This window comes from Thamnophis elegans, chromosome 13, assembly GCF_009769535.1.
Source record: "Thamnophis elegans isolate rThaEle1 chromosome 13, rThaEle1.pri, whole genome shotgun sequence".
Taxonomy (NCBI): Eukaryota; Metazoa; Chordata; class Lepidosauria; order Squamata; family Colubridae; genus Thamnophis; species Thamnophis elegans.
The window spans coordinates 5,596,771-5,624,706 of record NC_045553.1 but is presented as its reverse complement, the minus strand read 5'-3'; the positions used below and the strand labels follow the sequence as shown (position 1 = coordinate 5,624,706).

Below are 27,936 nucleotides of genomic sequence, written 5' to 3'. Positions count from 1 at the left end.
CACACACACACACACACACACACACACACATATTCAGTTATATAATGTGTATGTGTGGGTTTCCCGTAGAAACATATTCCTAGGAAAGAGTGAGGGATGGACAGAAACAGAGAGAGGGAGGGAAAGAGAGAGAAGGAGAAGGAGAGAGACAGAGGAGGAGAGAGAGGGAGGGAGAGAAAAAGAGAGAGAGAAAGAGGAGAGAGAATGAAAGAGAGCACAAAGGAGTGAGAAAGAGAAGGAGAGAGAAATAGAGAATGAGAATGAGCGACAGACAGAGGGAGGGGAAGAGAGAGATATGATAGATATAGAGATAAGATGATTGAGAGAGAGAAGAGGGAAGGAGAGAGAGAATGAGAATGAGAGAGACAGACAAAGAGAGAGAGGGAAGGAGAGCAAGAGAAAGGAGAAATAAAAGAGAGAAAGGAGAAAGAGAAGAAGAAAGAGAAAGAATGAGAGAGAGAGAGAGAGAGAGAGCAGAGAAAAAGAAGGAGAGAGAAATAGAGAATGTGACAGACAGACAGAGGGTGGGAGGGAGGAGGAAAGAGGGGGAGAGATGGAGAAATGATTTTTTTTTTTGTATTTTTTCTTTACAGGGAATGGAAGGAATCAAAGTATTTTTACATGAGCGAGAGCTATGGCTCAAATTTCACGACGTGGGAACCGAAATGATTATAACCAAAGCTGGAAGGTAAGATCCAGAGAGACAAAGGGGAGGGAGGAAAATATCCAGAAAAGACAGTATTTATCTACCACAGAAAGAGCAAGCGATTATATTATTTCATGAAATAAGTTATGTTTTAAACAGTTGATCTGCGATGAGAGTGAACCAGATGCATTTAAACATGCATTTTTAAAGAAAAAAAATCAATCCTTCCTTCCTTCCCTCCCTCCTTCCTTCCTTAGTACAACACGAAGTGGAGGCAATAGATATTTCTACACAAGTATATATTCAATCTATAAAAATGTGTTTATATACTCAAATTCTATCCCCTCACATTCTCTTTTCTCTTCCCTTCTCTTCTTCCCTTCCATTCTCTCTTCTCTTCTCTTCCATTCCATTCTCTCTTCTCTTCCCTTCCATTCTCTCTTCCCTTCCCTTCCCTTCCTTCTTCTCTTCTCCTTTCTTCTCTTCTTCCCTTCTCTTCCCTTCCATTCTCTCTTCTCTTCTCTTCTCTTCTCTTCTCTTCTCTTCTCTCCCCTTCCCTTCCCTTCCATTCCATTCCATTTTATTCCCTTCTCTCTTCCCTTCTCCTCTCTTCTCTTCTTCCATTCCATTCCATTCTTTCTTCTCTTCTCCTTTCTTCTCTTCTTCCATTCCATTCTCTCTTCTCTTCCCTTCCCCTAAATTGTCATTAATTGATTCTTCCTTTCCTGTAATGGGCTGTGGGAATACCTTCAGGAACAAGAGGAAGAGCTTCAGCCAAGGCAACTGTCAGATAACAGAAACCTGGGTCCAGAACAGAAATGTAATCTAAGAAAGCGTCTCAGAAAAAGCCCCTCCCTAATTCCCAGAAACATGCAGGAGAGGAAGAGGAAACACATTCAGGGATCACGCTGGGAATATTGCGTCCAGTTTTGGTTCCAAACCTAATTTTACAATTCCAAACTTCTGTTGTGTGTTCCTATGCTTTGTGTACAGACTTGTCCATCTTACTGTTTAATGTTGCGTTAAGGTCCCTGTTCCAGGACATTTGTTTTTAACTAGAATGACATTCCTTTCCTGTCCTTTGTTTGCTTTCAGACGAATGTTTCCTAGCTACAAAGTGAAAGTCACAGGACTGAACCCCAAAACGAAATACATTCTCCTCATGGACATAGTACCCTCGGATGACCATCGATATAAATTTGCAGATAATAAATGGTATGTCATTAGAGTGGGACACGCTGGCATTGGGGGCTGAGATGCTGAGCTCGTCAATCAGAAAGGTCGGCAGTTCGGCAGTTCGAATCCCTAGCGCCGCTGAACGGAGTGAGCTCCCGTGACTTGTCCCAGCTTCTGCCAACCTAGCAGTTCGAAAGCACGTAAAAAATGCAAGTGGAAAAATAGGAACCACCTTTGGTGGGAAGGTCACAATGCTCTGTGTTGCCTCTTGAAAAAGCTCCTACATAAATATAATGATGAGAATAGCTGGGAATCGTAACCAGGTCTACATCTCTGCCAAAAATAGGCTGGAGGGTTGGGGTTTAAAAATACAATTACTATGTATGTATACTTTTTTTTTCTTTTAAGAAAGAAGGAGGAAGATATGTATGTTAAAATTAAATATGTATATTGAAAAGGAATTATAAATACTATCAACACAACATGGAGCCTGCTCAGAGGCTGAAATACACCAAGTAAATGAGATGAAGAGTGTGGAAGAGAGGAGAGAGGAAAGGGAAGAAGAGAGGGATAGGAGAGAGGGCAGGGGGGGAAGAGGAGGAGAGAAAAAAGGATTGGAAAGGGGAGAGAGGAGAAGGAGAGAGGGAGGGGAAGTAGAGAAGAGAAGGACAACAGAGGGAAGAAAGGAGGAGGAGAGAGGGAGAAGAAAGTGATGGATAGGGTACAAATATGGTGTATGGAGAGCAGAAGAGCCAATAATCATTGTTGGGAGTTGATGGTAAGACGAACTAATGTAAACATTTAACAATATAATATGATGTTGGTTATGTAACAGTATACATGTGGTTATTTGTTATGAAAATACCACTTTATAATGCTTTGGTAAGGCCACACTTGGAATACGGCATTCAGTTTTGGTCGCCACGATATAGAAAAGATGTGGAGACTCTAGAAAAAGTGCAGAGAAGAGCAACAAAGATGATTAGGGGTCTGGAGGCTAAAACATATGAAGAACAGTTGCAGGAACTGGGTATGTCTAGTTTGATGAAAAGAAGGACTAGGGGAGACATGATAGCAGTCTTCCAATATCTCAGGGGTTTCCACAAAGAAGAGGGAGTCAAACTATTCTCCAAGGCACCTGAGGGTTGAACAAGAAGCAATGGGTGGAAACTAATCAAGGAGAGAAGCAACTTCAAACTGAGGAGAAATTTCCTGAGAGTTAGAACAATTAATCGGTGGAACAGCTTGCCTCCAGAAGTTGTGAATGCCCCAACATTGGAAGTCTTTAAGAAGATGTTGGATAGCCATTTGTCTGAAATGGTATAGTGCAGTGGTACTCAACCTGGTCCCTACCGCCCACTAGTGGGCGTTCCAGCTTTCATGGTGGGCGGTAGGGGTTTGCTGTAACTCTGCTTTATAAATTTTATAAAGTAAAGTTACTTCCCTACTTTATAAATCACCATTACTGTGGAACAGTGACGTGCGGTGAAGCTTATGGCTGGTGAGGCAAAAAGAAAGAAAGTGGCTTTTGTCCCCCCCACAGCAGCTATGTCCTCCTTCTCCCCCACTCCTCTCTCCTCTGAAGCGCACCCTCCGAAATAACCCACCCAACGTAAGCGTGCTCAACTGCCAACAAGGCATGATTCGCTGCTCCCAGATCAGGAGGCGGGAGAATCAGTGCCTCCTTTGCATATGAATTTTTTTGCTTTTTAACCCTTTCTTAACTTTTAAAAGGTGAAAAATTCCTAATGCAAAGGAGGCCCCGAGTTCTCTTGCCTCCTCCTATAGTTAACACTAAGCACAGACTCCAAGTTGCTGTTACTTGGAGTCAAATAGCAACTACCTTGGCTTTAATTTTTTTAAAAAAATTCTTTAAAATTCTTTCCTTTTCCTGAGGGGACTGGTGAGGCCCCGCCTCCCCTGCCTCTAATGACAGCACGTCCCTGCTGTGGAATCGGTGGATGATTAGAAAATTTTACTACTAACAGAGATATAAAAGTGGGCGGTAGATATAAAAAGGTTGACTACCCCTGGTATAGGGTTTCCTGCCTAGGCAGTGGGTTGGACTAGAAGACCTCCAAGGTCCCTTCCAACTCTGCTACTGTATTTTATTGTATTGTATTATTGGAAAATGAAAAAAGCAAAAAAACTTTGCAACAACAACAACGACAACAAAAGCACCTTTGGGACAACCATATCCTTGGTGACGGAGAATCTCCATAGATAATACTTCAATATTATAACCCAAACAAATGACCAGAGAGTGGGAGGTAAAGTCTACCATCAATCCAGCAACCATCTCCAGCAGGTCATTGTGGAAGGATAGAAGGGTGGAGGTAGATCTTACCTTTCTTGTTTGAAATTATGGCCCAACATTTGAGAGGATGCCACCAAGAAAAGAAGGGGTCAGCATATTCTCCAAACCACCTGAAGGCAAGACAAGAAACAATGAAGAGTAACTAATCAAGGAAAGATGCAGCTTAGATCCAAGGAGAAATTTCCTTCCAGAACAATTAATCAGCATATTGAATGGCCTCAGGAAGGTGTGGGTGCTCAAACACCGGAGGTTTTGAAAAAGAGATTGGACAACCATTTGTCTGGAATGGTAGAGGGTCTCCTGCTTGAGCAAGAGGTTGGACTGGAAGACCTCCAAGGTCCCCTCCAACTCTGCCGTTGTGTCATTCAGACAAGAGTTGTTTATCAGCGGTCACCAACTGGTGGTCTGTGGTATAATTTTGGTGGCCCGCAAAAAAATTATTTGCATTTTTGATATTGCACTAAATCAGAGGTCTTAAAACTGCGGCCCCTGGGATGGATACGTGCAATGAACGCTTGTGTTGCTGCAGAGAGTCTCCCCCTTCAGGGTCTTTTTGTGTGGGTCAGAGGGGGCAGAAATTCCAATTTGGGGTCTGCTTCGGCCTCCTGGTGGGGGGCTTTGGGCGAAGGCTGGAGGGAAGAACCAGAGGGCCTTGTTCCAGTGGGACTGCATCATGGCCTGGAACTGGCTGACCATCTCAGCCTGCTGAGCCTCCAGGCGATAGTACCTGGCCTTGCACTCCCACAGGTCTTCCCTCTGCTTGGAAAGCCCATGCTCGTAGTCCTCAGTGAGGTGCTTCGGCTGAGCCTCCTTCTCGGCCAGATCCAATTTGAACTGAGCTGTTTTGCCAATTCTTTCTCCTGGCGGCTGCTTAGCTCCAGCAACTGCTCCCTGTTGGGGCCCTAAGGAGCCCAGGCGGGCAGGCGAGGAGGGGCTGGGAGGGGAGGGGTGAGTAGAGGTGCCCCTCAATGTGAGTGACATCGAATTGGCCACACCCACCATCACATGACCACCTAGCCACACCCACCCAGCCGGTCATTAGGCAGATCATATTAATGGTCCACAGGATTTAAAATTGTGAATTCAGGGGTTCCTGAGATCCAAAAGGTTGGTGACCCCTGGTTGAGGAAGTCTTTTCATCTCCCCATCCTTTGCTGCCCTGGCTGTTTCTGATTTCTCAAGAAATTAAGGGCCAAACAAAGAGTAAACAAGAGAAGTACAAACTCCCAAATGTTGTGTTGCTTTTGATAGGTCAGTAACTGGGAAGGCTGAACCGTCCATGCCTGGAAGATTGTATGTCCATCCAGACTCACCGGCTACTGGGGCCCATTGGATGAGACAGCTGGTTTCCTTTCAAAAGCTCAAGTTGACCAATAATCATCTCGACCCATTCGGCCATGTAAGTATGACTTAGCTGTTCCAGGCTGGCATTAGAGTTTGATCAGATCCCTACCTCTTGAAGTTGTAGGTGTATTTGTGGACATAATTGTTGATGGCTATGAGCATCACATCAGGATAGGGCAGGGGTCTCCAAACCTGGCAATTTTAAGACTTGTGGACTTCAACTCCCAGAATTCCGCAGCCAACATAGGGAATTCTGGGAGCTGAAGTCCACAAGTCTTAAAAGTTGCCAAGTTTGCAAATGCCTGGTTTAGAGTGTTTTAGGTGCCCTAATGAATAATCCCAATCTGAATATCTTCATGTGGACCTTAATTCAAGCATGAAAGCCATCATTTCTTATAACCCCAACCAATATATTCTCAGGACCATGCCTAAGGTTGCAGCATAGAAAATTTATTCAAGTTTATACCACCAGAATCTGGTCAACTGACGTTCAGCACTAAATTGGTGTCAGATAAGAATCAATGAAATTCAGGAGAGGTTAAACATGGATTGCTTATGATGGCAATGCAAAAACTCCAAGCCAATGGCACATTTGACACCACCCTCAGCTCTGCCTGCTCTTTTTCTACATACTATATTTTTAGGAGTATAGGACGCACCTTTTTGCTTGTTTTTGCCCCCAGGAGCACTCTACAAGCCTCCTATAGGCTATGCATCCCCTTTTTGGGGGCAAAAACCAGGCCCATTTTCGCAAAAACGGGGCGTTTTTTTGCCCCCCACTCAGGGCCCAAGGAGCACTTTGCAGGGCTCTCAAACTCTCTGCATGCCCTGTTTTTCACACAAAAATGAGGCCTGCAGAAGGTTTGGGTGGTCTGCAGAGTGCAAAACCTTTTGTTTTTTAATTTACCTCTTCAAAATCTTTGTATGTTTTATACCCTGGTGTGTCTTATACTCCAAAAAATAAGGTATATCTGTGGGGCTGACTCAACTGTTAGGCAGAAGGTGGAACCACATAGTCAGAGATGGAGACAAAGAGATCAAAATAGCAGAGTCTTCATGTCCAGTTTTGCTTTAGGTATGAAAACATCCTAAGCTTTTACTTTTGGATGCAACATTTAAACAATTTGATGCTTGTCAGCATTGACCTATGAAAAAGTCAAATAATGTTAAACTTACAATAGTCATATCCTAAAGTATAATCGATACTGACAGAACATGTCTCCATTTCTTCTTTATCAAGTTACCCAATCAAAAGAGTCTCAAGAACTTTAACTGCATAAATATCACCGTATTGAAGCCACATAAAGTATTAAGAGGAAATATTAATAAAAGGGAAAAGGGAAAAAACATTGACATTTTGGAAATCACAGTTCATATTGATATAAACTACTACTTTATCTTTAAAGGTTTCGGTTATATAAATACTAGTGTGTTAATATTGTATAAATGCCACTCAATTCAAGTCATATGATGCTCTGCTTATATTTTATAATATAATATATAAATACAGGCAGTATGTAAATGCCCTCTTGAATTAAAAAACCTTAACAGACAGAATCCTACCAATTCAGCCCATATTTTTTTAAAAAATTGTATTTTTATAAATAATTCAAGGCACTGAACATGACCAATACGCCGTCCTCCTCTTATTTTGCCCACCACCACAACAACAATATGAGTAGAATTGGGCTGAGAGAGGGAGGGTGATTGGTTCAAACACCCACCCAGTGTTCATGGCTAAGACAGAACTACAACTCACCATCTCCTGGTGATTGGTCCAAAATCACCCAGCTAACTTTTCTGGCTAAGGCGGGACTAGAACTTACTATCTCCTGATGATTGGTCCAAAATCACCCAGCTAACTTTTCTGTCTAAGGCGGGACTAGAACTCACCGTCTCCTGGTGATTGGTTCAAAATCACCCAGCTAACTTTCCTGCCTAAGGCAGGACTAGAACTCACTGTCTCCTGGTAATTGGTCAAATCACCGAGCTAACTTTCCTGCTTAAGGCGGGACTAGAACTCACCATCTCCTGGTGATTTGTCCAAAATCACCCAGCTAACTTTCCTGCCTAAGGCGGGACTCGAACTCACTGTCTCCTGGTAATTGGTCCAAAATCACCCAGCTAACTTTCCTGGCTAAGGCAGGACTAGAACTCACTGCCTCCTCGTTTCTAAATGGTGCCTTAACTACTAGACCAACTTGGTTGGTTCTTTCTGTTTCTTTCTTTCTTTTTCTTTCTTTCTTTCTTTCTTTCTTTCTTTCTTTCTTTCTTTCTTTCTTTCTTTCTTCCTTCCTTCCTTCCTTTCTTCCTTTCTTTCTCTTTTTGGCTCCACCCACCATCAGTTCCTGCTTCATATTAACTGCAGTGCTAGGAATCTTTGGTAAAATCTGTTGCAATAAAATAAATCTTTTCCAAATCCAATGACAGTGATTAGGTGGAAACATTTATTAGCTTTCTTGGCTAATGATTTGCCATTGGCTTCTTATGCATTTCTTTAAAAAAAATTCCCAATCTAATCTCCAGTGCTCGGATGCTCTGCCAGATTCTAACCAAGCCTGACCCTGTTTTAAGTTTGGAGAACGGCAGGTGGTCTCGTTCAGCAAATATAAGCCTTTCTGGAATTGATATTCTTAATTCCTTTCCTCCTTCCAATGATAAAGTACCTTGCTTTGGATGCTTTAATCTGATTCATCTATCCTGCTGCTTTAAAAAAGGGGGAGGGATCTCAGTGTTGTTGACTAAGTGTTACAGGATAGAATACAGCATAACTGAGTTGGAAGGGACCTTAGAGGTCTTCTAGTCCAACCCCCTACCTAGGGAGGAAACCCTACACCACTTCAGACAAATGGATACCCAACATCTTCTTAAAACCTTCCAGTGATGGAGCATTCACAACTTCTGGATGCAAGTTGTTCCACTGGTTAATTGTTCTAACTGTCAGGAAATTTCTCCTCAGTTCTAGGTTGCTTCTGTCCTTGTTTAGCAATATCAATCAGAATAGAGCTGGAAGGGACCTTGGAGGTCTTCTACTCCAACTCCCTGCTTGGGCAAGAAACCATCTACCATTTCAGACAAATGGTTGTCCAACCTCTTCTTAAAAACTTCCAGTGTTGGAGCATTCACAACTTCTGGAGGCAAGCTGTTCCACTGGTTAATTGTTCTCACTGTGAGGAAATTTGCCCTTATTTCAAGGTTGTTTCTCTCCTTGGTTAGTTTCCATCCATTGCTTCTCATCTTGCCTTCTGGTGCTTTGGAGAACAGGTTGTCCCCCTCTCCTTTGTGACACTCCCCCAGGTATTGGAAGATAGCTATCATGTCCCTCTTAGTCCTTCTCTTTGTGAGACAAGACACATGCAGTTTGTCCGCAAATTGTTCATCCTCTGTTTTAGCTTCCAAACCCGCTTTTAAAGTCTTGAAGGATTTGTGTGCCTTTCAAAATTAGAAAGAAAGAAAGAAAGAAAGAAAGAAAGAAAGAAAGAAAGAATGAAATCCTGCAATCAAAAAAACATCAAGCCGTCACGACCTGAATTATCCACCGAGCTGAGCTTCTTCGCATCGATGCCTTGATTAACTTGAAGCTTGAAGCTCAGCCAACGGAGTGCTTAACCACGAATCAGGTTGGGCTTAAATTGATGGAAGCGAGCGGTTGAGGGGTGTCGGGCGGCCGCCACAAGCTGTCAACAGTTGACTCTAATTGAATGCTTGCCTCTCCAAGTGGCACTCATGGACGCGTGGAGTGGGGGGGGGGGGAAAGGGGGGAGATGAAAAGGAAGGCGGCCTGGCCTTGTAAACCAAATCAGTACAATGTGTTAAACAATCTGGGAACCCAGAATGGAGTCGAGCCCAGCCCAAGTTACCGTTTGAATTAATCCTACGGCTGGCTCCACTCCTAGCGATCATAAATCAGAAGAAAAGGGAGCGCTTTCCCCCCACCCAAAAAAAGCAGAGAAGGACTTCATTTGAAACATGTCTTGTTGGTTTTTAACTCCACCAGGGTTAAAAAAAAAGAAGAAGAAAAAGCAACAAACCAACCTCCATGGAGTTTTTCAGTTTTCTTAAAAAATTTATTTGGTTTTTTTTTTTTTAAAGCCACCAAATCTCTTCCACATTTTGAGCATTCTCCCCAGCAGGCAAAACAACTCAAGATATCATCGAAAGCAAAGAGAGCCAGCTCAGAAGAGCGATGGGGATTGGCTGGCTTAATTTTTGTGTGTGGAATGGGGTTTTGGGGGTTGTTTTTTTTTAGCCTTGGAATTCTGCTCATCTTTTCTCCAAGCAATTATCCTGACCTGCAGTATTCTGGTGACTTGGAATGTCGTATCCAGTTTTGGTCACCACGATGTAGAAAAGATGTGGAGACTCTAGAAAGAGTGCAGAGAAGAGCAACGAAGATGATTAGGGGACTGGAGGCTAAAACATACGAAGAACGGTTGCAGGAATTGATATATGTCTAGTTTAATGAAAAGAAGGACCAGGGGAGACATGATAGCAGCCTTCCAATATCTCAGGGGCTGCCACAAAGAAGAGGGAGTCAAGCTATTCTCCAAAGGACCTGCGGATAGGATAACAAACAATGGTTGGAAACTAATCAAGAAGAGAAGCAACCTGGAATTAAGGAGAAACTTCCTAACAGAGAGGACAATTAACCAGTGGAAGAGCTTGCCTTCAGAAATTGTGGGTGCTCCATTACTGGAGGTTTTTAAGAAGAGACTAGACAGTCACTTAACTGAAATGCTGAATGCTGTATTCCAAGTGTGGCCTTACCAAGGCATTATAAAGTGTTAATACCACTTTATAATGCCTTGGTAAAGCCACATTTGGAATACGGCATTCAGTTTTGGTCGCTATGATGTAGAAAAGATGGGGTGACTCTAAAAAGAGTGCAGAGAAGAGCAACAAAGATGAGGGGACTGGAGGCTAAAACATATGAAGATCGGTTGCAGAAACTGGGTATGTCTAGTTTAATGAAAAGAAGGACTAGGGGAGACATGATAGCAGTCTTTCAATATCTCAGAGGTTGCCCTAAAGAAGAGGGAGTCAAACTATTCTCCAAAGCCCCTGAGGGCAGGACAAGAAGCAAGGGTGGAAACTAATCAAGGAGAGAAGCAACTTAGAACTATTAGAACAATTGATCAGTGGAACAACTTGCCTCCAGAAGTTGTGAATGCCCCAACACTGGAGGTTTTTAAGAAGATGTGGAGACTCTAGAAAGAGTGCAGAGAAGAGCAACAAAGAGGATTAGGGGACTGGAGGCTAAAACATATGAAGAACGGTTGCAGGAATTGATATATGTCTAGTTTAATGAAAAGAAGGACTAGGGGAGACAGGATAGCAGAGTTCCAATATCTCAGGGGCTGCCACAAAGAAGAGGGAGTCAAGCTATTCTCCAAAGGACCTGCGGGTAGGACAAGAAGCAATGGGTGGAAACTAATCAAGGAGAGAAGCAACTTAGAACTGAGGAGAAATTTCCTGGCAGTGAAATTAATCAGTGGAACAACTTGCCTCCAGAAGTTGTGACTGCTCCATCACTGGAGAAGAGATTGGACAGCCATTTGTATGGAATGATATAGGATCTCCTGCTTGAGCAGGCGGATGGACTAGAAGACCACCAAGGTCCCTTCCAACTCGGTTATTCTGTTTTGGTCAACTGTTCTAGGTTACTTCTCTCCTCAATTAGTTTCCATCCATTCTTTCTTGTCCTGCCTTCAGGTGCTTTTGGAAAATAGGTTGGAAACCCCCCCTTCTTTGTGGCAGCCCCTCAAATATTGGGACACTGCTGTCATGTCCTTCTTTTGTTAAACCCACACATTTGCCAAAATTAAAAGTTGCTGAACCAAGTCTCTACCATAGTTAGTGATCAAGGATGCGTGGAGTTGTAATTACAAAAAAGAGGTTGAGACTTTGGAACAAATGCAGAGAAGAGAAACTAAGATGAAGAAACGGCCTGGAGACTAAAACATATGAAGAACTGTTGCAGGATTTGGGTTTGGCCAGTCTAGAGAAAAGAAGAATTAGGGGTGACATGATAGCAGTATTCCGGTATTTGAGAGGCTGCCACAAAGAAAAGGGAGTCAAACTATTCTCCAAGGCACCTGAGGGCAGAACAAGACGCAACGGATGGAAACTAAGCAAGGAGAGAAGCAACTTAGGAGAAATTTTCCTGACAGTGAGAACAATTAATCAGTAGAACAGAAGTTGCCTCCAGAAGTTGTAAATGCCCCAACAATGCAAGTCTTTAAGAAGATGTTGGATAGCCATTTGTCTGAAACGGTGTAGGGTTTCCTGCCTAGGCAGGGGGTTGGACCAGAAGACCTCCAAGGTCCCTTCCAACTCTGCTGTTGTATTCTTGTATTGTATTGTATTATTGTAAAATGAAAAAAATAAAAAAAAACTTTGCAACAACAACAACAACAACAGCAGCAACAACAACAACAACAAAAGCACCTTTGGGACAACCATGTCCTTGGTGACGGAGAATCTCCATAGATAATAGTCCAATATGATAACAAATGGACAGGTGGAGACCAGAGAGTGGGAGGTAAAGTCTACCATCAATCCAGCAACCAGCTGATTTTCGGGTCTCTGCCATGCATGCGGGAGATGTGTGTGGATGTGTGTGTGGGGCGTCGCACATGCATGTGTCAGGGGGGGTTGGTGTATGCGCATATGCAGGGGGAGCATTGCACATGAATGTACAGTGGAAGTGGGGGTCCCATTTTTTCGTCCCAGGAGGCTTCAGGGAAGCCTGCTAGGCCCAAAATGGGGGAGCAGGGGGAGTCGCACACAAGCAGGCAGGGCAGGGTGCGTGTGTCATGCATGCATGCGCAGGGGAGGGGCACATTGCACGATGGGTGTGGGCAGGCACGCACGTGCTGCCGTGTGCATGCGGGCAATATCGGCAGGCCAGGTGAAAAAGGTTAGCCATCACTGATATATAGAGTCTCCTGCTTGGGCAGACGGTTGGACTAGATGACCTCCAAGATTCCCTTCCGGCTCTATTCTTATTTTGAAGTCACTCAACGGCAAAGCCTTGGGTTCACTCTCTTAATTCTCCTCTATTTGCCTCGTTAATGCTAAAATGCAGCCCCCTTAAAGAGTTTGGATTGGATGTTCTCCGCTGCAAATTCTCGGCTGCCTTCTCTTATTTGTTTTGAGGGAAACCAAATCAAGTCGAAATTCCTGGAGGAAACCTGGGTTGGTTCCAGTTCTCTTCCTTCTCCTCCACCAAGGAGCTTCTCCCGGGATTAAAAAAAAAAGAGCCTCCTGGAGGCCAGATGCAATCGTTGGCATCTGGTGGGATCTCTGGAGCAACTTCCCAGCCAGGAAAAGACCATGTTCCTCCAACGTTCAACCTAGATCGTCTTTGAGGCAGGCGAGGCGGTTGGCCCAAATCCCTTTCCCGGCTTTGGAAGCCGGTGGTGAAAATGGAGGTCTGTGCTGAGAGACACCTCCGAATGTTTTTGTTTTGTTCTCCCTTTTGCATGTTTTCCTTTCCGGCTTGTTCCAAAGAATAACATTCGGCCGCCTGGCCTGCTTGGAAGGCTGGGATGGAGCTGCAGTTGGAAAGAGGCTCCCCGCAATGACATTTATGGCTCTTTAAAGCTGGTCCAAAGGGGGAGCGTGCGCATAATAGGCAACAGGAGAGGGAAGGAGGACACATGCTGCTAATAAGCCGTGTCACAACAAAGGTGGTGGGTGTCTGTGTGGAAGCCTCTTGTCTGCTCTTTCTGGAATGATGGAGATGTTTGGTGGGGTAAGAATGTCTTCCATAAATAGACTGCGTGATATAGACAATCCTTCGTTTCTCCTCTCCCTCTCCTCCTCGCTTCCCTTCCTCCTCTCCCTCTCTTCTCTTTCCTTCCCCTCCTCTCCCTCTCCTTTTTCCTCTCCCTCTCCTTTTTCCTCTCCTTCTCTCCCTCCTTCTCCCTCTCCTTTTTCCTCTCCCTCTCCTCCTCTTCTCCCTCTCCTTTTTCCTCCCCTCCTCTCCCTCCTTCTCCTTCTCCTTTTTTCTCTCCCTCTCCCTCTTCTCTTCTCCATCTCCTTTTCCTCTCCTTCTCTCCATCCTTCTCCCTTTTCCTCTTCCTCTCCCTCTCCTCCTCCATCTCCTTTTTCCTCTTCCTCTCCCTCCTTCTCTCCTCTGCCTCTCCTTTTCCTCCTCTCCCTCCTTCTCCTCTCCTCTCCCTCTCCTTTTTCCTCTCCTCCTCTCCTCTCCCTCCTTTTTCCTCCCCTCCCTCCTTCTCCTCTCCTCTCCCTCTCCTTTTTCCTCTCCCTCTCTCTCTCCTCCTCTCCTCCATCTCCTTTTTCCCACCCTTCTCCCTCTCCCTTCCCTCCCCCTCCCCCTCTCTCTTCTCTGTGCTGGACTGCACCCCCTGTGATCCCCACTGACACACCCTTACATTGCTCAAGATAATCATCCCATCCCCGGAACTTTACAAACCGCAGCTTGTGGCTTAGTGTTGTGTGAATGAGGCCCCTTGAAGTTTGGAGAACAAATCATGGTTTATCATGAGGTGTCTTTCCTTTGTAAGGAAACGAGATCCTGTATATCGTGGGCAGATCTTTCCTTCCTATGTGGAATTCCGAAAGGGAGGCCTGCAGGGGTCTCCTGGTTGGAGGCCTTTGTGGGAAGGGCACACGGCCCTCTCTCCAACCCAACTGACTGAGGCTGCCCTACCTCTACCCTTCCTTCGCAGATTATCCTCAACTCCATGCACAAGTACCAGCCCAGGCTGCACATTGTCAAAGCAGACGAGAACAACGGGTTTGGCTCCAAAAACACAGCCTTTTGCACCCACGTCTTCCCAGAGACGGCCTTCATTGCAGTGACCTCCTACCAGAATCACAAGGTAAAGGGGCCGGTTTTGGAAAAAGCTTTGCCGTCAGGGGGCAACGATGGTGGAGGATAACAAGACCCTTCCTCCCTCCCACCCTTCCATTTCAGTTCCCTCTTTCCTTCCCTCCTTCTCTCTTCCCTCTCTCCTTCCTTCCTCCCTTCCTTTTCAATTCTCTCTCCTTCGTTCCGTTGTCCCGCTCTTCTTCCTTCCTTCCTTCCTTTTCAATTCCCTCTTTCCTTCCTCCTTCTCTCTCCCCTCTCTCCTTCCTTCCTCTCTTCCTTTTCAATTCCCTCTCCTTCATTCTTTCATCCCCCTCTTCTTCCTTCCTTCCCTCTTCTCTCTCTCCTTCCTTCCTCCCTTCCTTTTCAATTCCCTCTCCTTCGTTCTGTTGTCCCGCTCTTGTTCCTTCCTTCTTTCCTTCCTTCCTTCCTTCCTCCCTTCCTTTTCAATTCCCTCTTTCCTTCCCTCCTTCTCTCTTCCCTCTCTCCTTCCTTCCTCTCTTCCTTTTCAATTCCTTCTCCTTTGTTCTGTGTCCCTCTCTTCTTCCTTCCTTCCTCTCTTCCTTTTCAATTCACTCTCCTTCGTTCTCTCATCCCCCTCTTCTTCCTTCCTTCCCTCTTCTTCCTTCCTTCCTTTTCAATTCCCTCTCCTTCGTTCTCTCGTCCCTCTCTTCTTCCTTCCTTCCTTCTCTCTTCCCTCTCTCCTTCCTTCCTCCCTTCCTTTTCAATTCCCCTCCTTCGTTCTGTCGTCCCTCTCTTCTTCGTTCCTTCCTTCCTTCTCCCTTCCTTTTCAATTCCCTCTCTCCATCCTTTTTTCCTTCCTTTTCTCTTCCCTCTCTCCATTCCTTTTTTCTTCTTCCCCTCTTCCCTCTTTCCTTCCTCCCTTCCTTCTCACTTCCCTCTCTCCTTCCCTCCTTCTCTCTTCCCTCTCTCCTTCCTTCTTCTCTTCCTTTTCAATTCCCTCTCCTTCGTTCTCTCGTCCCCCTCTTCTTCCTTCCTTCTCTCTTCCCTCTCTCTTTCCTTCCTCTCTTCCTTTTCAATTCCCTCTCCTTCGTTCTGTCGTCCCTCTCTTCTTCCTTCCTTCCTTCTCTCTTCCCTCTCTCCTCCCTTCCTCCCTTCCTTTTCAATTCCCCTCCTTCGTTCTGTCGTCCCTCTCTTCTTCCTTCCTTCCTTCCTTCCTTCTCCCTTCCTTTTCAATTCCCTCTCTCCTTCCTTCTCTCGTCCCTCTGTTCTTCCTTCCTCCCTTCCTTTTCAATTCCCTCTCTCCGTCCTTTTTTCCTTCCTTTTCTCTTTCCTCTCCATTCCTTTTTTCTTCCCTCTTCCCTCTTTCCTTCCTCCCTTCCTTTTCAATTTCCTCTCTCCTTCCTTCCTTCTCACTTCCCTCTCTCCTTCCTTCCTTCTCACTTCCCTTCCTCTCTCCCTCCCTTTTCAATTCCTACTCACCTTCCTTCCTTCTTTCACCCCTCTCTCCTTCCTCCCTCCCTTCCTTTACAATTTCCACTCTCCTTCCTTCCTTCCTTCCTTCCTTCCTTCCTTCCTTCCTTCCTTCCTTCCTTCCTTCTTGTGAAAACCATGATCATGGTGGCTTGTGTGACAAACCATGATTTAACACAATGGAGCTTTTCAGAGTTGTCTTTTAATAAAATTCGTAGACAGAAAAGGTACCATCACATTTTTTTTCCCTCATTAGTAGTGACCGTAAACGAACAAGGCTCTCTTCAAATCTTTTTCTACTTGATCTCAAAATGTATTGACCCAACATTGGACCAAATTAACTTTTGATTAGGAAGCCACTTGAACATTCTAGGGCTGTAAGCTAAAAAATGAAGAAGAAAAATGAAGAAATTTGAAGGAAACCTGAATTTGGGGAAAAAACATTAGAAGACAGTACTGGGAACAACTATGATTTATTTATTTATTTTGCCAAGAAGTCTACATAGATATATGGATAATGTCATCAGCTCCACTTGATGGAGATTGGACCTTACTTTTTAAAATGAGTAATAACTCTCTGTTTCTTTACATATTATGCAAAATATCTAAGTAATACCTACAGGTAGTCCTCGATTTACAGCAGGTCACTTAGTGACCATTCAAAGTCGCCACAGCACTGAAAAAGGTGATTTATGACTATGTTTCACACTTACGACCGTTCCAACATCCCCCATGGTCATGTGATTAAAATTCAGCCACTTGGCAACTGACTCATCTTTGTGACGGTTGCCCGGGGTCACGTGATCCCCACCTTATGACAATCAAACGGGGGTAGCCGGATTCATTTAACAACCGTGTGACTAACTTAACAACTGTGGTGATTCACTTAACAACAACAGCCACAAAGGTCCTGAAATGGGGCAAAACTCACTTAACAAACATCTCACTTAACAACAGAATTTGTGGCCCTACGTAGAGCCGAGGTGGCGCAGTGGTTAAATGCAGCACTGCAGGCTACTTCAGCTGACTGCAGTTCTGCAGTTTGGCTGTTCAAATCTCACCGGCTCAGGGTTGACTCAGCCTTCCATCCTTCCGAGGTGGGTAAAATGAGGACCCGGATTGTTGTTGGGGGCAATATGCTGACTCTGTAAACCGCTTAGAGAGGGCTGAAAGCCCTATGAAGCGGTATAAAAGTCTAACTGCTATTGCTACGTCGCGGGTATTTTGTTACTACAACATCAAAAAATGATCTTCAGTGTATAATTTAAGGTGTGTGGCTTTATCTCAACCACATTGTCTTCAGGAATTGCAAGGTGAACGTATGGAAAGGGGTAATTTTCCTTTGCGTAGCCTTGAGCTTGTAAAAGGAAGAAGGCATTTATGCTTATAAATCTAGAATACACATGATATGAGTTACATCTTCTTGGCACTTCTGGCATGGAAGAATTAGTAAACCTACAGCAGAAAAATCAATGTTCTACAAATCAGTAGGGAAATATCTCAAATTCCCAGACAGTCTGTTCTTAAAATATGAAGCATGTTTGTCAAAAGGCACCGCCTAGCTGATTTTTGCTCCTTTAAAAGAAGGCGAGCCATGAAAAAAAGCCAGTGGAAAATGTTGGAGCATTAAAATCTGATTTAAGAATATAGAATAATAGGGTTGGAAGGGAACGTGGAGATCTTCTAGTCCATCCCCCGCTCAGGCAGGAGACCTGATACCATTCTGGATAAGCGTAACATAAATATGTAAGACAAGTGCTTGTCTTGCATATTTATATTAGGTGAGGTAAGTTGCATAAAGTTACGTATTTATAATATGTGAGATTGTTGCTTTGCATGTACAGAGAGCTTCTACACTGGAGACAAATTCCCTTTGTGTCCAATCACACTGGGCCTTCTCTTTCCCTTTCTCTTTCTCTTCTCCCCTCCCCTCCCATTCCATATTTTCCCTTCTCTCCTCTTTTCTTCTCTTTGTTAGATTTCCTGTCACACATTCAGGGCCGGATTTAGATGAAAAGATTCCACTTTTGAGGCCCTTTCACCTCCCATTTTTAAGTTTGTAAATTACATGAGAGACAATAAAATACATCATTACTGTTATATCAATATATATCAATATATATATATAGTTGGTCTCCCGATGGAGGGCGGCTCTGCTCTGCGGCAAAGGCAGCGAGGCCAGCCGCCTCCCCTGCTGCGTTCAGCTGCCCGGCTCAGCCCCCTCGCCCTCACCTGCCTGGCCGCTAGTGGGCTCCGCGTCGACGGGGCGGCTACTGGGAGCGGCCGCGCCTCTTGCCCGACTGCCGGTGCCGGGAACGTGGGTGGGCTCCCCAACTGCCGCGGCGCTGGAACGATCTTAACCAATACATTTTTATGTTTGTTTATTAGTCATATTTTCGGTTCAGTGTTTTAGTGTTCACTGTTTTTAGAATAGTGTAATTTTAATTTTGCTAACAATTTAAATGTAGGCCCCTCTTGATCTTGAGGCCCTAGGCTGAAGCCTAGTTAGCCTATAGGAAAATCCGGCACTGCACATTCCCAAGAAACAAAAAGGGGTTTACAAGTCTAATTAGAACACAAAAGCCACGCAACTTGTGGCTTTCCAACTTTCTTTCACAGAAGAAAACAGCGGTGGAGAAATTCTCATGGATGAGCCTTCCACGTCTAGAGAGGGTGCTGCTTGATTGTCTTGCATCTCGGAGATCTTTCTCTCCAAACATGTGCAGTTGAGGTGTCATCATGCAAAATATGTGCTTTATCATAAGATCAACAGCTTGTTGGGATGAACTTCCTTTTGATAACGGGAGCTGAAAAGTGAAAGTGGTTTGCTTCTTAGAGAAGAAAATTGTTTTGCGTTGGTCTGGATAACAGAATAACGGAGTTGGGAGGGGTCTTCTTCTAGTCCAACCTCTTGGCTCAAGCAGGAGACACTAGAGACAAATGGTTGTCCAATCTCTTCTTAGAAGCCTCCTGTGATGGAGAACATACAACTTCTGGAGGCAAGTCATTCCACTGGTTAATTGTTCTCGTTGTTAGGAGATTTCTCCTTAGTTCAAGGTTTCTTCTCTCCCTAATTGTTGTTGTTAGTTGAGAAGTTGTGTCCGACCCATCGTGACCCCATGGACACCGTTCCTCCAGGCCTTCCTGTCCTCTACCATCCTCTGGAGTCCATTGAAGCTCACGCCGATTGCTTCGGTGACTCCATCCAGCCACCTCTGTCGTCCCCTTCTTCTTTTGCGCTCCAACGTCCCCAGCATGAGGCTCTTCTCTAGGGAGTCCTTCCTTATCATTAGGCGGCCAGAGTACTTGAGTTTCATCTTCAGGATCTGAAATTAATCTCCTTGATTAGTTTCCATCTATTGCTTCTGGTTCTGCCTTCTGCTGCTTTGGAGGATAGCTTGACTCCCTCTTCTTTAGGGCAGATTCCTCATAGATGATTGATGGGCAGCTGCTGAACAAGCTTTGATTCCCCCCCCCTTTCTTTCTGGTTCTTCATTGCAGATCACCCAACTCAAGATTGAAAACAATCCCTTCGCAAAAGGATTTAGAGGCAGTGACGATATGGAATTGCACAGAATGTCTCGAGTGCAAAGGTAAGTCATTATTCAGTGCCGTATTTCTCAACTTTTGGAAACTTGAAGATGTGTCGACTTCAAGTGCCAGAATTCTCAATCTTTCACATCTACCAACTGTCAAGTAAACATCTGGAGGGACCCAAAAGTGCTTTTCCAAAAGGCAACGGAACTTCCTTGGTGGTGTTTTTTTTCCCCTGAAAATGTTTCAGCTTCTCATCCAAGAAGCTAGAAGAAGTCAGAAGATTCTTGGATGAAAAGTGAAACGTTTTCAGTGACAACACCAAGGAAGTCCAGCGGCCTTTTGGGGAAGCACCTTTGGGCCTCTCCAGATGTTCATTTGACATCTGGTAGATGGGAAGCAGGGGATCAGGGGCTAAGATGCTGAGCTTGTCGACCAGAAGGTCGGCAGTTCGAATCCCCAGTGCCACATAACGGAGTGAGCTCCCGTTACTTGTCCCAGCTTCTGCCAACTTAGCAGTTCGAAAGCACATAAAAATGCAAGTAGAAAAATAGGAACCACCTTTGGTGGGATGGTAACAGCGGTCCGTGCTCCTTCGGCATTTAGTCATGCCAGTCACATGACCACGGAGACGTCTTCAGACAGCGCTGGCTCTTCGGCTTTGAAATGGAGATGAGCACCGCCCCCTAGAGTCGGGAATGACTAGCACAGATGTGCGAGGGGAACCTTTACCTAGATGGGAAATACAGTGGATTCTCAGCCAAGGTTGGGAGTCTGATAAGGGCAGCTTTTAACATCAAGATGGGTCCCGAACACTGAATGGGATTGAATGCAAGGGGAGGTAATTGAGTACATGTGGCGGAATGATGGGACTCAAAACATTTCCAACTGAAATTAAACCCAACGTCCTTTCCATGGCCCCATTCCCTCTTCCGTACTGGAAACAAAGCAGGGCTCATGTCAGAAACAAACTTTGGACTTTCCCTGAAAGTTTCGTTGGGTGGAGGGGGTGGGTGGGAAATTATGAACAGGTGGCTGATGCCGATGCCAGCTTATCCTTTGGCCTTAATGGAACTTCAGGAGAGGATGATGTTGAACAAAAGGCCGCCATCCAGGGTGGGAAAGATATTGCGTTCCAAACAGAAACAGCCACATGTTTCTAATTGGACTAAAATGCTCTAGCTTTCCTTGTATATACATTTTATAGGTTTCCCTTTTGAGGAAGGGGACGGCCGGGGAAATGGTAGCTATTGGGGGAACACAGCTGCACACCTTATGACAGATTCTTCCTTGGGCAAAATCTTCCTTCCGAGGGCAAACGGAGTGCAGATTTGTGGTTTCTTGGCGAAGCACAACATTTTCCTACCGTGTTTCCCCGAAAATGACAGGGTATTATTTTCTTTTGAATCCCCTGAGATAAGCGCTTGGCCTTATTTTCGGGGAGGTCTTATTATTTTTGAGATGCAGGAGGTAGCGAGCGTGGTCAATTCATGGCTGCTGCTGTGTTGCAATATTTTCAGGGAGGGCTTATTTTTGAGGGAGGAGTTTGTTTTAGTGCATGCGCTCAAAAGCCCGATTGGGCTTATTATCCGGGGAGGTCTTATTTTTGGGGAAACAGGGTATACAGTCCGTCCGTTCATTTAGTGATCGTTCATAACGACAACGGCGCTGAGATAAATGACTTAGGATCATTGTTCACACTTAACAACCATTGCAGCATCCCGTGATCAGAATTCAGAGGCTTACCAACTGGCATGGACTTAGGACTGTTGCAGCGTGTCCCCAACCCAGGGCGATGTCACGTGATCCCGTTTTGCGACCTTTCGACAAGCCAACGGGGGAAGCCAGATTCACTTAACAAACGGGTGACTCACTTAAAACAACTGCAGGGGATTCACTTAACAACTGCGGCAAGAAAGGTTGGGAACTGGGGCAAAACTCACCCAACAAATGTCTCGCTTAACGACAGAAACTTTGGGCTCAATTGTGGTCATAACCTGAGGATTACCTGTGGCTCATGTCCAACTATTGTTCCTCTTTTTTGCACAATGCTCTGCTCTCTTGGTTATGCCGGCAGCGCCTGGTTTACAATCATTCGTTTAATAACTGTTCAATGTTATAGGCAGTCCCTGACTTTCAACCCCACCCCCTCCAGAATTTCCATTGCTAAGGCAGATGGTTGTTAAGTGAGTTTTGCCCCATTTTATGCACTTTGTTGCCTCAGTTGTTAAGTGAATAACTGCAGTTAATAAGTTAGTAACATGGTTGTTAAGTGAACTGACTCGGCTTGTCAGGAGGTCACCAAAAGGGGATCACGTGACCTCCCCCACCCGGAGCATTGTGACCATCATAAATACGAGTCATTCGCCAAGTGTCTGAATCTTGATCACGTGTCCGTGGGGATGCTGCAATGGTCGTAAGTGTGAAAAACCATCATGAGTCAATTTTTTCAATGCCGTTATACAATAACTTGGAATGGTCACAAAACTAATTGTTGTGAGTGGAGAATGACCAGCCCTCTTTACTCAATCCTCTTCGTATTGCAAGTTGTCAGTCTTGTTGTACGTGGGACATGTTGGTAGTGAGATCTTACTCGTTTAACAACTGGTTTGGCAATTGTGTGTTTTGCTGCCCTGTGTGTGCGCAGTTTAATCAAAGCTTGCCTTCCACGTTACTTCTTGAGGAGTAACACAGCTGAGGCACGTCAATCTGCTTTGCTGTGCTAACTAGAAGAGAGAATATAGGTACCGGATTTTCCGGAGTGTAAGACGCACCGGAGTATAAGACGCAGCAAAGTTTTGAAGAGGGAGGGGGGGAGAGAAGTTTTTGCATTCTGCAAACCTCCCAAAAACGGTCCGTTTTTCACGAAAACGTGCCCATTTCCCCCCCCCAAAAAAGTGCATGAATAGCCCTTAGGAGGCTTGTAGAGTGCTCCTGCAGAGTTGGGGTGGGGCAAAAACAAGCAAAAAAAGGCCCGTTTTTCATGAAAAGGGGCCCATTTTTTGTCAAAAAAAGGCGATAGAGAGCCTTTAGGAAGCTTATGGAGTGCTGCGGGGGGCAAAAAATGGGCCGCTTTGCGCTCATTTGTGCCCTCCCCAGCCCCCAGGAGCTGTCTGAAAGCCTCCATAAGGGTATGCACAGCCATTTTTGGTGAAGGGGCGGGGCTTCAGGAGGCAAAAAAAATGCTGTATTCAGTGTATAAGATGCATCCAGATTTTCAGCCTCCTTTTTGAGGGAAAAAGGTGCGTCTTATACTGTGAAAAATACGGTAAGTAAAGTGCAAGGGTGGACCAATTGGATTGTTGGAGCTACCAGTTCACCCGAACTGGTCCGGACCAGCTGAATCCCACCCTTGGTTAAGAGATTTTGTTGGCCTTGAAATGAAACTTTCCTGGTTCCCCCAAACCCTACATGGATGCCAGCTTGAAATGGAGAATTGCTTGTAGGACAAAGTTTCCATGACATTCATTGTAACCCTGTTGTTGTTGTTGTTGTTGTTTGTTTTTGCCTTTGATTTCAGCAAGGAGTATCCGGTTGTCCCCAGAAGCACAATCCGGCAGAAAGTGTCTTCTAACCACAGTCCCTTCAGTGGCGAAGGCAGAGCTCTCTCGGCTTCTTCTAACCTTGGATCCCAGTTTCAGTGCGAGAACGGTGTCTCTAGCACTTCCCAGGACTTATTACCACCTGCGAACCCGTATCCTGTATCTCAAGATCATGGGCAAGTTTACCACTGCACCAAGAGACAAGGTGAGTTGGAGTTTTAGAGTGGGGATGGGAATGGGAACTAGCTATGTCTAACTAAGGGGTCAGCCACCTGTGGCTCTGGAGCCTCATGTGGCTCTTTTATCCCTCTGCTGCGCCTCCCTGTTGCTGGTCAGCTGCACAATTGATAGGGCTTTTGGTTGGGACAGGTAGAGGAAAAAGAAAGCCGCACTAGGAGGAGACTCTATGGTGGGGGAACCGGACTTCCTGTCAGCTCCAGAATTGAACGGGGGGCTTCCGGTTAGGACCTTTGTGGCTCTTTGAGGGTTTAAAGTTGCCGACCCCTGGTCTAACCTAATAAAAAGAAGGACTAAGGCGAAACATGATAGCAGTCATCCAACATTTGAAGGGCTGCCACAAGGAAGAGGGAGTCAAGCTATTCTCCAAAGCATCAGAAGGCAGGATGGATGGATGGAAACTAATCAAGGAGAGAAACAGCCTAAGACTAAGGAGGAATTTCCTGAGAACAATTAACCAGTGGAACGGCTTGCCATCAGAAATTGTGTGCATTCCATCACTGGAGGTTTTTAAGAAGAGACTGGTCAACCATCTGCCTGAAATGGCGTAGGGCCTCCTGCTTGAGCAAGGGGTTGGACTAGAAGACCTCCAAGGTCCCTTCCAACTCTGTTATTCTGTCGTTGACCCTCATGCTATCCAACTGTTTCCTAAAAATGTTTTGGCTGGACTGGAGAGAAGTGAATCAATGCAAGCTTTTTCCATCCTTCCGCCCCAGAGCTGAATTTTCAAGTCTTCTCCCATTTGACTCCTTCTACGTTTCTTCATTGTCTTTTCTCTCTCTCTCGGGTTCTGTTTCCCGTCTAGCAGAATCATCTTGACTGGCCCTTCCGAGCGTTTCAGCCCATATTACAAACGGCAGCATAGATAGAATACAGAGAGGTGACCCCACAGTTCTACAGAAGTTGAATCTACATCCACGGAAGATAACTGGTGCCTGGGCTACAGATAACTTATCAGGTTGGGAGGCCTTAAGAAAGGACCTGGGATTAATTCCAATACTTAAATAGCTAATGGCAGGTTATTTTGGAGGGGTGAAATTTATAGCTATTCCGAGAGATTAGCCAGGCTTTTCAGAAAGTTTGTTGGCTGGCTGAGCCAATTTGAAATGGAAGCTCACCGGGGGGGGGACGGGGGACGAGCATTTGGTAAACTATCGTTTTGAAATCTTTTTTTTTTTTTCCAAACACCTTGCTTTTTTATGGAGATCCCTGATTCAAGCTTTCAAATCTGGACGATTGAGAATCTTCATGGACAGTATTTGGGAAATCTTCAGTTTTGAAAAAAATAATAATCTAGAAGTCAAACGTTTCTGATCATCATTTCAAGAACCGGCAGTAATGCCGGGAGCAACCCACCATGGTAGACAGTCTAAGGTTAAAATTATGGGGGTTTCAGGATGTAACAACAGAGTCAGGTAGAGCATTCCAGGCGTTGACCACGCTGTTGCTGAAGTCGCATTTTCTGCAATCAAGTTTGGAGCCGTTTACCTTGAGTTTGTATCTATTGTAAGCTCGTGTATTGTTGTGGTTGAAGCTGAAGTAGTTGTTGACAGGTAGGACATTGTAGCAGACAAATTTTGTCTCAGATCAGAGTTGGCATAGTTCTAAGGTGTGCAAGCCCAAAATTTTGAGCCAGGTAGCATAAGAGGTTCTATTGTGAGCAGGGGAGTGGAGGACTCTTCCCGTGAAATACCTCTGGACTCGGTTGACTGTATTAATGTCCGAAATACAGTGTGTGTTTTTGTAAGGTGGGGACAGAAAGAACATTGGAGAAATGACAAAACCAGATTCAGTGGTTCGTCCTAAAGCGCCCTCCTCCCAGCGTTGATTCTCTTTCCCAAAGAAGCAACCGCAGAAATTTGGGGAAGGGGCAGCGACAGCAGTCTCTGGTTGGAGCCATCCTGTCAACTTTGAAAACCATCCATCATTGGTCTCCAGCCATCGAAGAGTGATAAAGACATACCAAAAAAAAGAGAGAGAGAGAGAGAGAGCTTTCTTTTCACTTTAGGGATTCCCACTTGGTGGGTGGCTTCCTGCCTTCTCTCCTCGCTCACTTTATCTCATTTCCTTGCATTGTCATAGGCAAGAGGGCTGTCTTGCCCATGGTGCACTCCCCCCCACCTCTTAGCCACATAGATCATGCCCCATCCCAGGCGACAATAACACAGTGTCTTCTTGCTATCTCCCCGATGGCTCAGGTTGGATGGGTAAGAAATGTCTCGTTTATCAAAGTGTCGGTTCCCTTCTTGGTTGGGAATGTCTTCATGATTCTTTTGGCTGATGATGATGATGATGATGATCTCTTTTATGCATTAAACATGAAACTCAAGTCAACTGAAGGTTTAAAAAATGTATCATAAATATCATTGGCTGGCGCTGATGGTTGATACTGGTTGCTGCCAGCATCCTAGGAATCAACCAAGTTTTATTATCTTCTCTTCTCCTTCTTCTTCCTTGTTCTTTTAATTCCTTTTTCCCTGCCACTTCTCCTTCTTCCCCTCCTTCTCTCCTTCCTGCCTCCTCTTTTTCTTCTACTTCTCATTCCTTCCTCCCTGCCTCTCTTCCTTCTCTTCCTTCTTTTTCTCCGTCCTGTGTCCTTCTCTTCCTTGTTCTTTTAATCCCTTCCTCCCTGCTGCTTCTCCTACCACTTCCCCTTGTCCTCCTTCTCTCCTTCCTTCCTTCCTCCTCTTTCTCTTTTTCTTCTACTTCTCATTCCTTCCTCCCTGCCTCTCTTCTTTCTCCTCCTTTTTTTCCTTCCTGTGTCCTCTTCTTCTCTTCCTTGTTCTTCTGATCCCTTCCTGCCTGCTTCTCCTTCTCCTCCTTCCTGCCTCCTTCTCCTCTCTTCCTTATGGCTATGAAATCCAGTGCCCAATGTGCTTCTCCATTTGTGTCTCCCTCAGATGACGAATGCTCCACAGCGGAGCTCCCTTACAAGAAGCCCTACATGGAAACCTCCCCAGCAGAAGAAGAAGCCTTCTACCACCGCTCCAACTACCCCCAGCAGCAAGGACTGAACAGCGCCTACAGGACTGAGTCCGCTCAGCGCCAAGCCTGCATGTATGCCAGCGCAGCCCCAGCCCCGGAAGCGGTGCCCAGCTTGGAGGACCTCAGCTGCAACACCTGGTCCACCATGTCCTCCTACAGCAGCTGCACAGTAACTCCCATGCAACCTATCGACAGGTTGCCTTACCAACATTTTTCAGCTCATTTCACCTCGGGCTCCCTGATGCCCCGCCTTGCCACCGTGGCCGCTCATCCCTCGCCCCAACTCGGGGACACTCATGCCATGTTCCAGCACCAGACCTCCGTTCCTCACCAGCCCCTCGTCCGGCAACAAGCCGGCATCCAGTCTCCTCCTGGGAACTTACAGCCAGCCGAGTTCCTCTATGCCCACGGGATGCCCAGGACACTTTCCCCGCATCAGTACCACTCTGTCCACGGGGTGGGCATGACCGCAGAATGGAGCGAGAGCAGCTAACAAGGGAAGGGACGAGCCCTGGTTGGACTGAACGTTCACAGATAAGCACTCGGGAGGTGGACCGCCAGGCCCTCTTCTCTGGCTGAGACCGTGGGGGTGGGATCACCTCTGTTTTGGTGTCTCCAAGCCACGGACCATCACAAGCACGTCTTTGCCCTTTCCTGTGATCTCCTCACTCAGCCGCCCAGGTTTCGCATTGGTACCAACCTGTCCCCTTCCATGGTTTTGTTTGATTTTTGTTCCCAAGTGAGATGTCAAGAGCTTCGTGGCTCCTCTTGATCTCCTTTTGACAGGGTGAGGTGGGAAGAATAAGAGTATGTGGAAAGCTCCCCTTCTCCTCACCCCTCTCCTTTCTTTTTGGTGTTGATATTGACAATGTTCTGTAATAAATGATAATATATAGCCCTCTCCATATTCATTTCTTTCTCTGTGTCCTTTTCAGCCTCTCAATTAGATGTCTCTCTCTCTCTCTCTTCACGGGAGTTTTATAAGCCACAGCTGAAATGAGTTGTGACATACAACTTTTCAGTTGTTTCTCTTTATTTTCGTTACAGGTCCTCTTAGTTTTAATCCATGATCCTCCCAGTTGGCCATGTTAAGATGGGTGGACTTCAACTCCCAGAATTCCCCAGCCAGGAAAGTAGCGCCGGCTAGGGAATTCTGGGGGTTGAAGTCCACCCATCTCAACGTGGCCAACTTTTAGGAACACTAGTTTTCAAGGCTAATTAAAGGTCAATAAAAGATTCTTAGTCTGATTTTTTTCCCTACATTTCCCTTTCTTTTTATTTGTTGTCAAATGTTGGAAAATATCAGAACAAAATTATCGTTAAGTATACCAGCCCATTTTTTAATACAAGATCTGAGTTGGATTCAAATCATTTTATAACCGTACGCCTTAACTGTTTTGGGCAACAGTTTAGAAGGAGTTTATCATTTTTTAACATTTTTATTCTCCACTCCACCATTTAATATGGTTTCTCAACCTGGAATAAATCTGCTTATTTATTTATTTTCAAAACCAGCTGTAAGATATTCTAGACACTATATTTGCAGTAATTAAAAGTTCTTGATACCAGTCATCTAGTATAATCTCCAAAATGTACACCATCTAAATTATCCCAGGTTAATAATCAAGTCTGACTTGTCTGAAATGATATAGGGTCTCCTGCCAGAGCAGGGGGCTGGACTAGAAGACCTCCAAGGCCCCTCCCAGCTCTATTCTATTCTATCTCAAGTTATTCAAATCTTTGGCTGCCATCCAAAACGCCAGCGAGGTAAGCAGTCTCCTCTATACAACTTACGACCACAATTGAGGCCCGCATTTCTGTTGCTAAGTGAGGCCGTTGTTAATTTGCCCCCATTCTTTGAACTGTCTTGCCACGGTCGTTAAGT

At 45.2% G+C, this 27,936-nt stretch overlaps 1 protein-coding gene across 1 annotated transcript; it reads left to right on the top strand.

Annotated features, from left to right (window-relative positions):
- Positions 1-587: 587 nt before the first annotated feature.
- On the top strand, positions 588-26,544 carry TBX5 (T-box transcription factor 5). The gene is made up of 7 exons (XM_032229812.1): positions 588-688; positions 1,742-1,861; positions 5,391-5,538; positions 14,180-14,332; positions 19,255-19,346; positions 22,808-23,034; positions 25,967-26,544. The coding sequence occupies exons 1-7, from the start codon at positions 597-599 to the stop codon at positions 26,542-26,544; spliced, it is 1,410 nt and encodes a 469-aa protein (XP_032085703.1). The 5' UTR covers positions 588-596.
- The last annotated feature ends 1,392 nt before the right edge of the window (positions 26,545-27,936 follow it).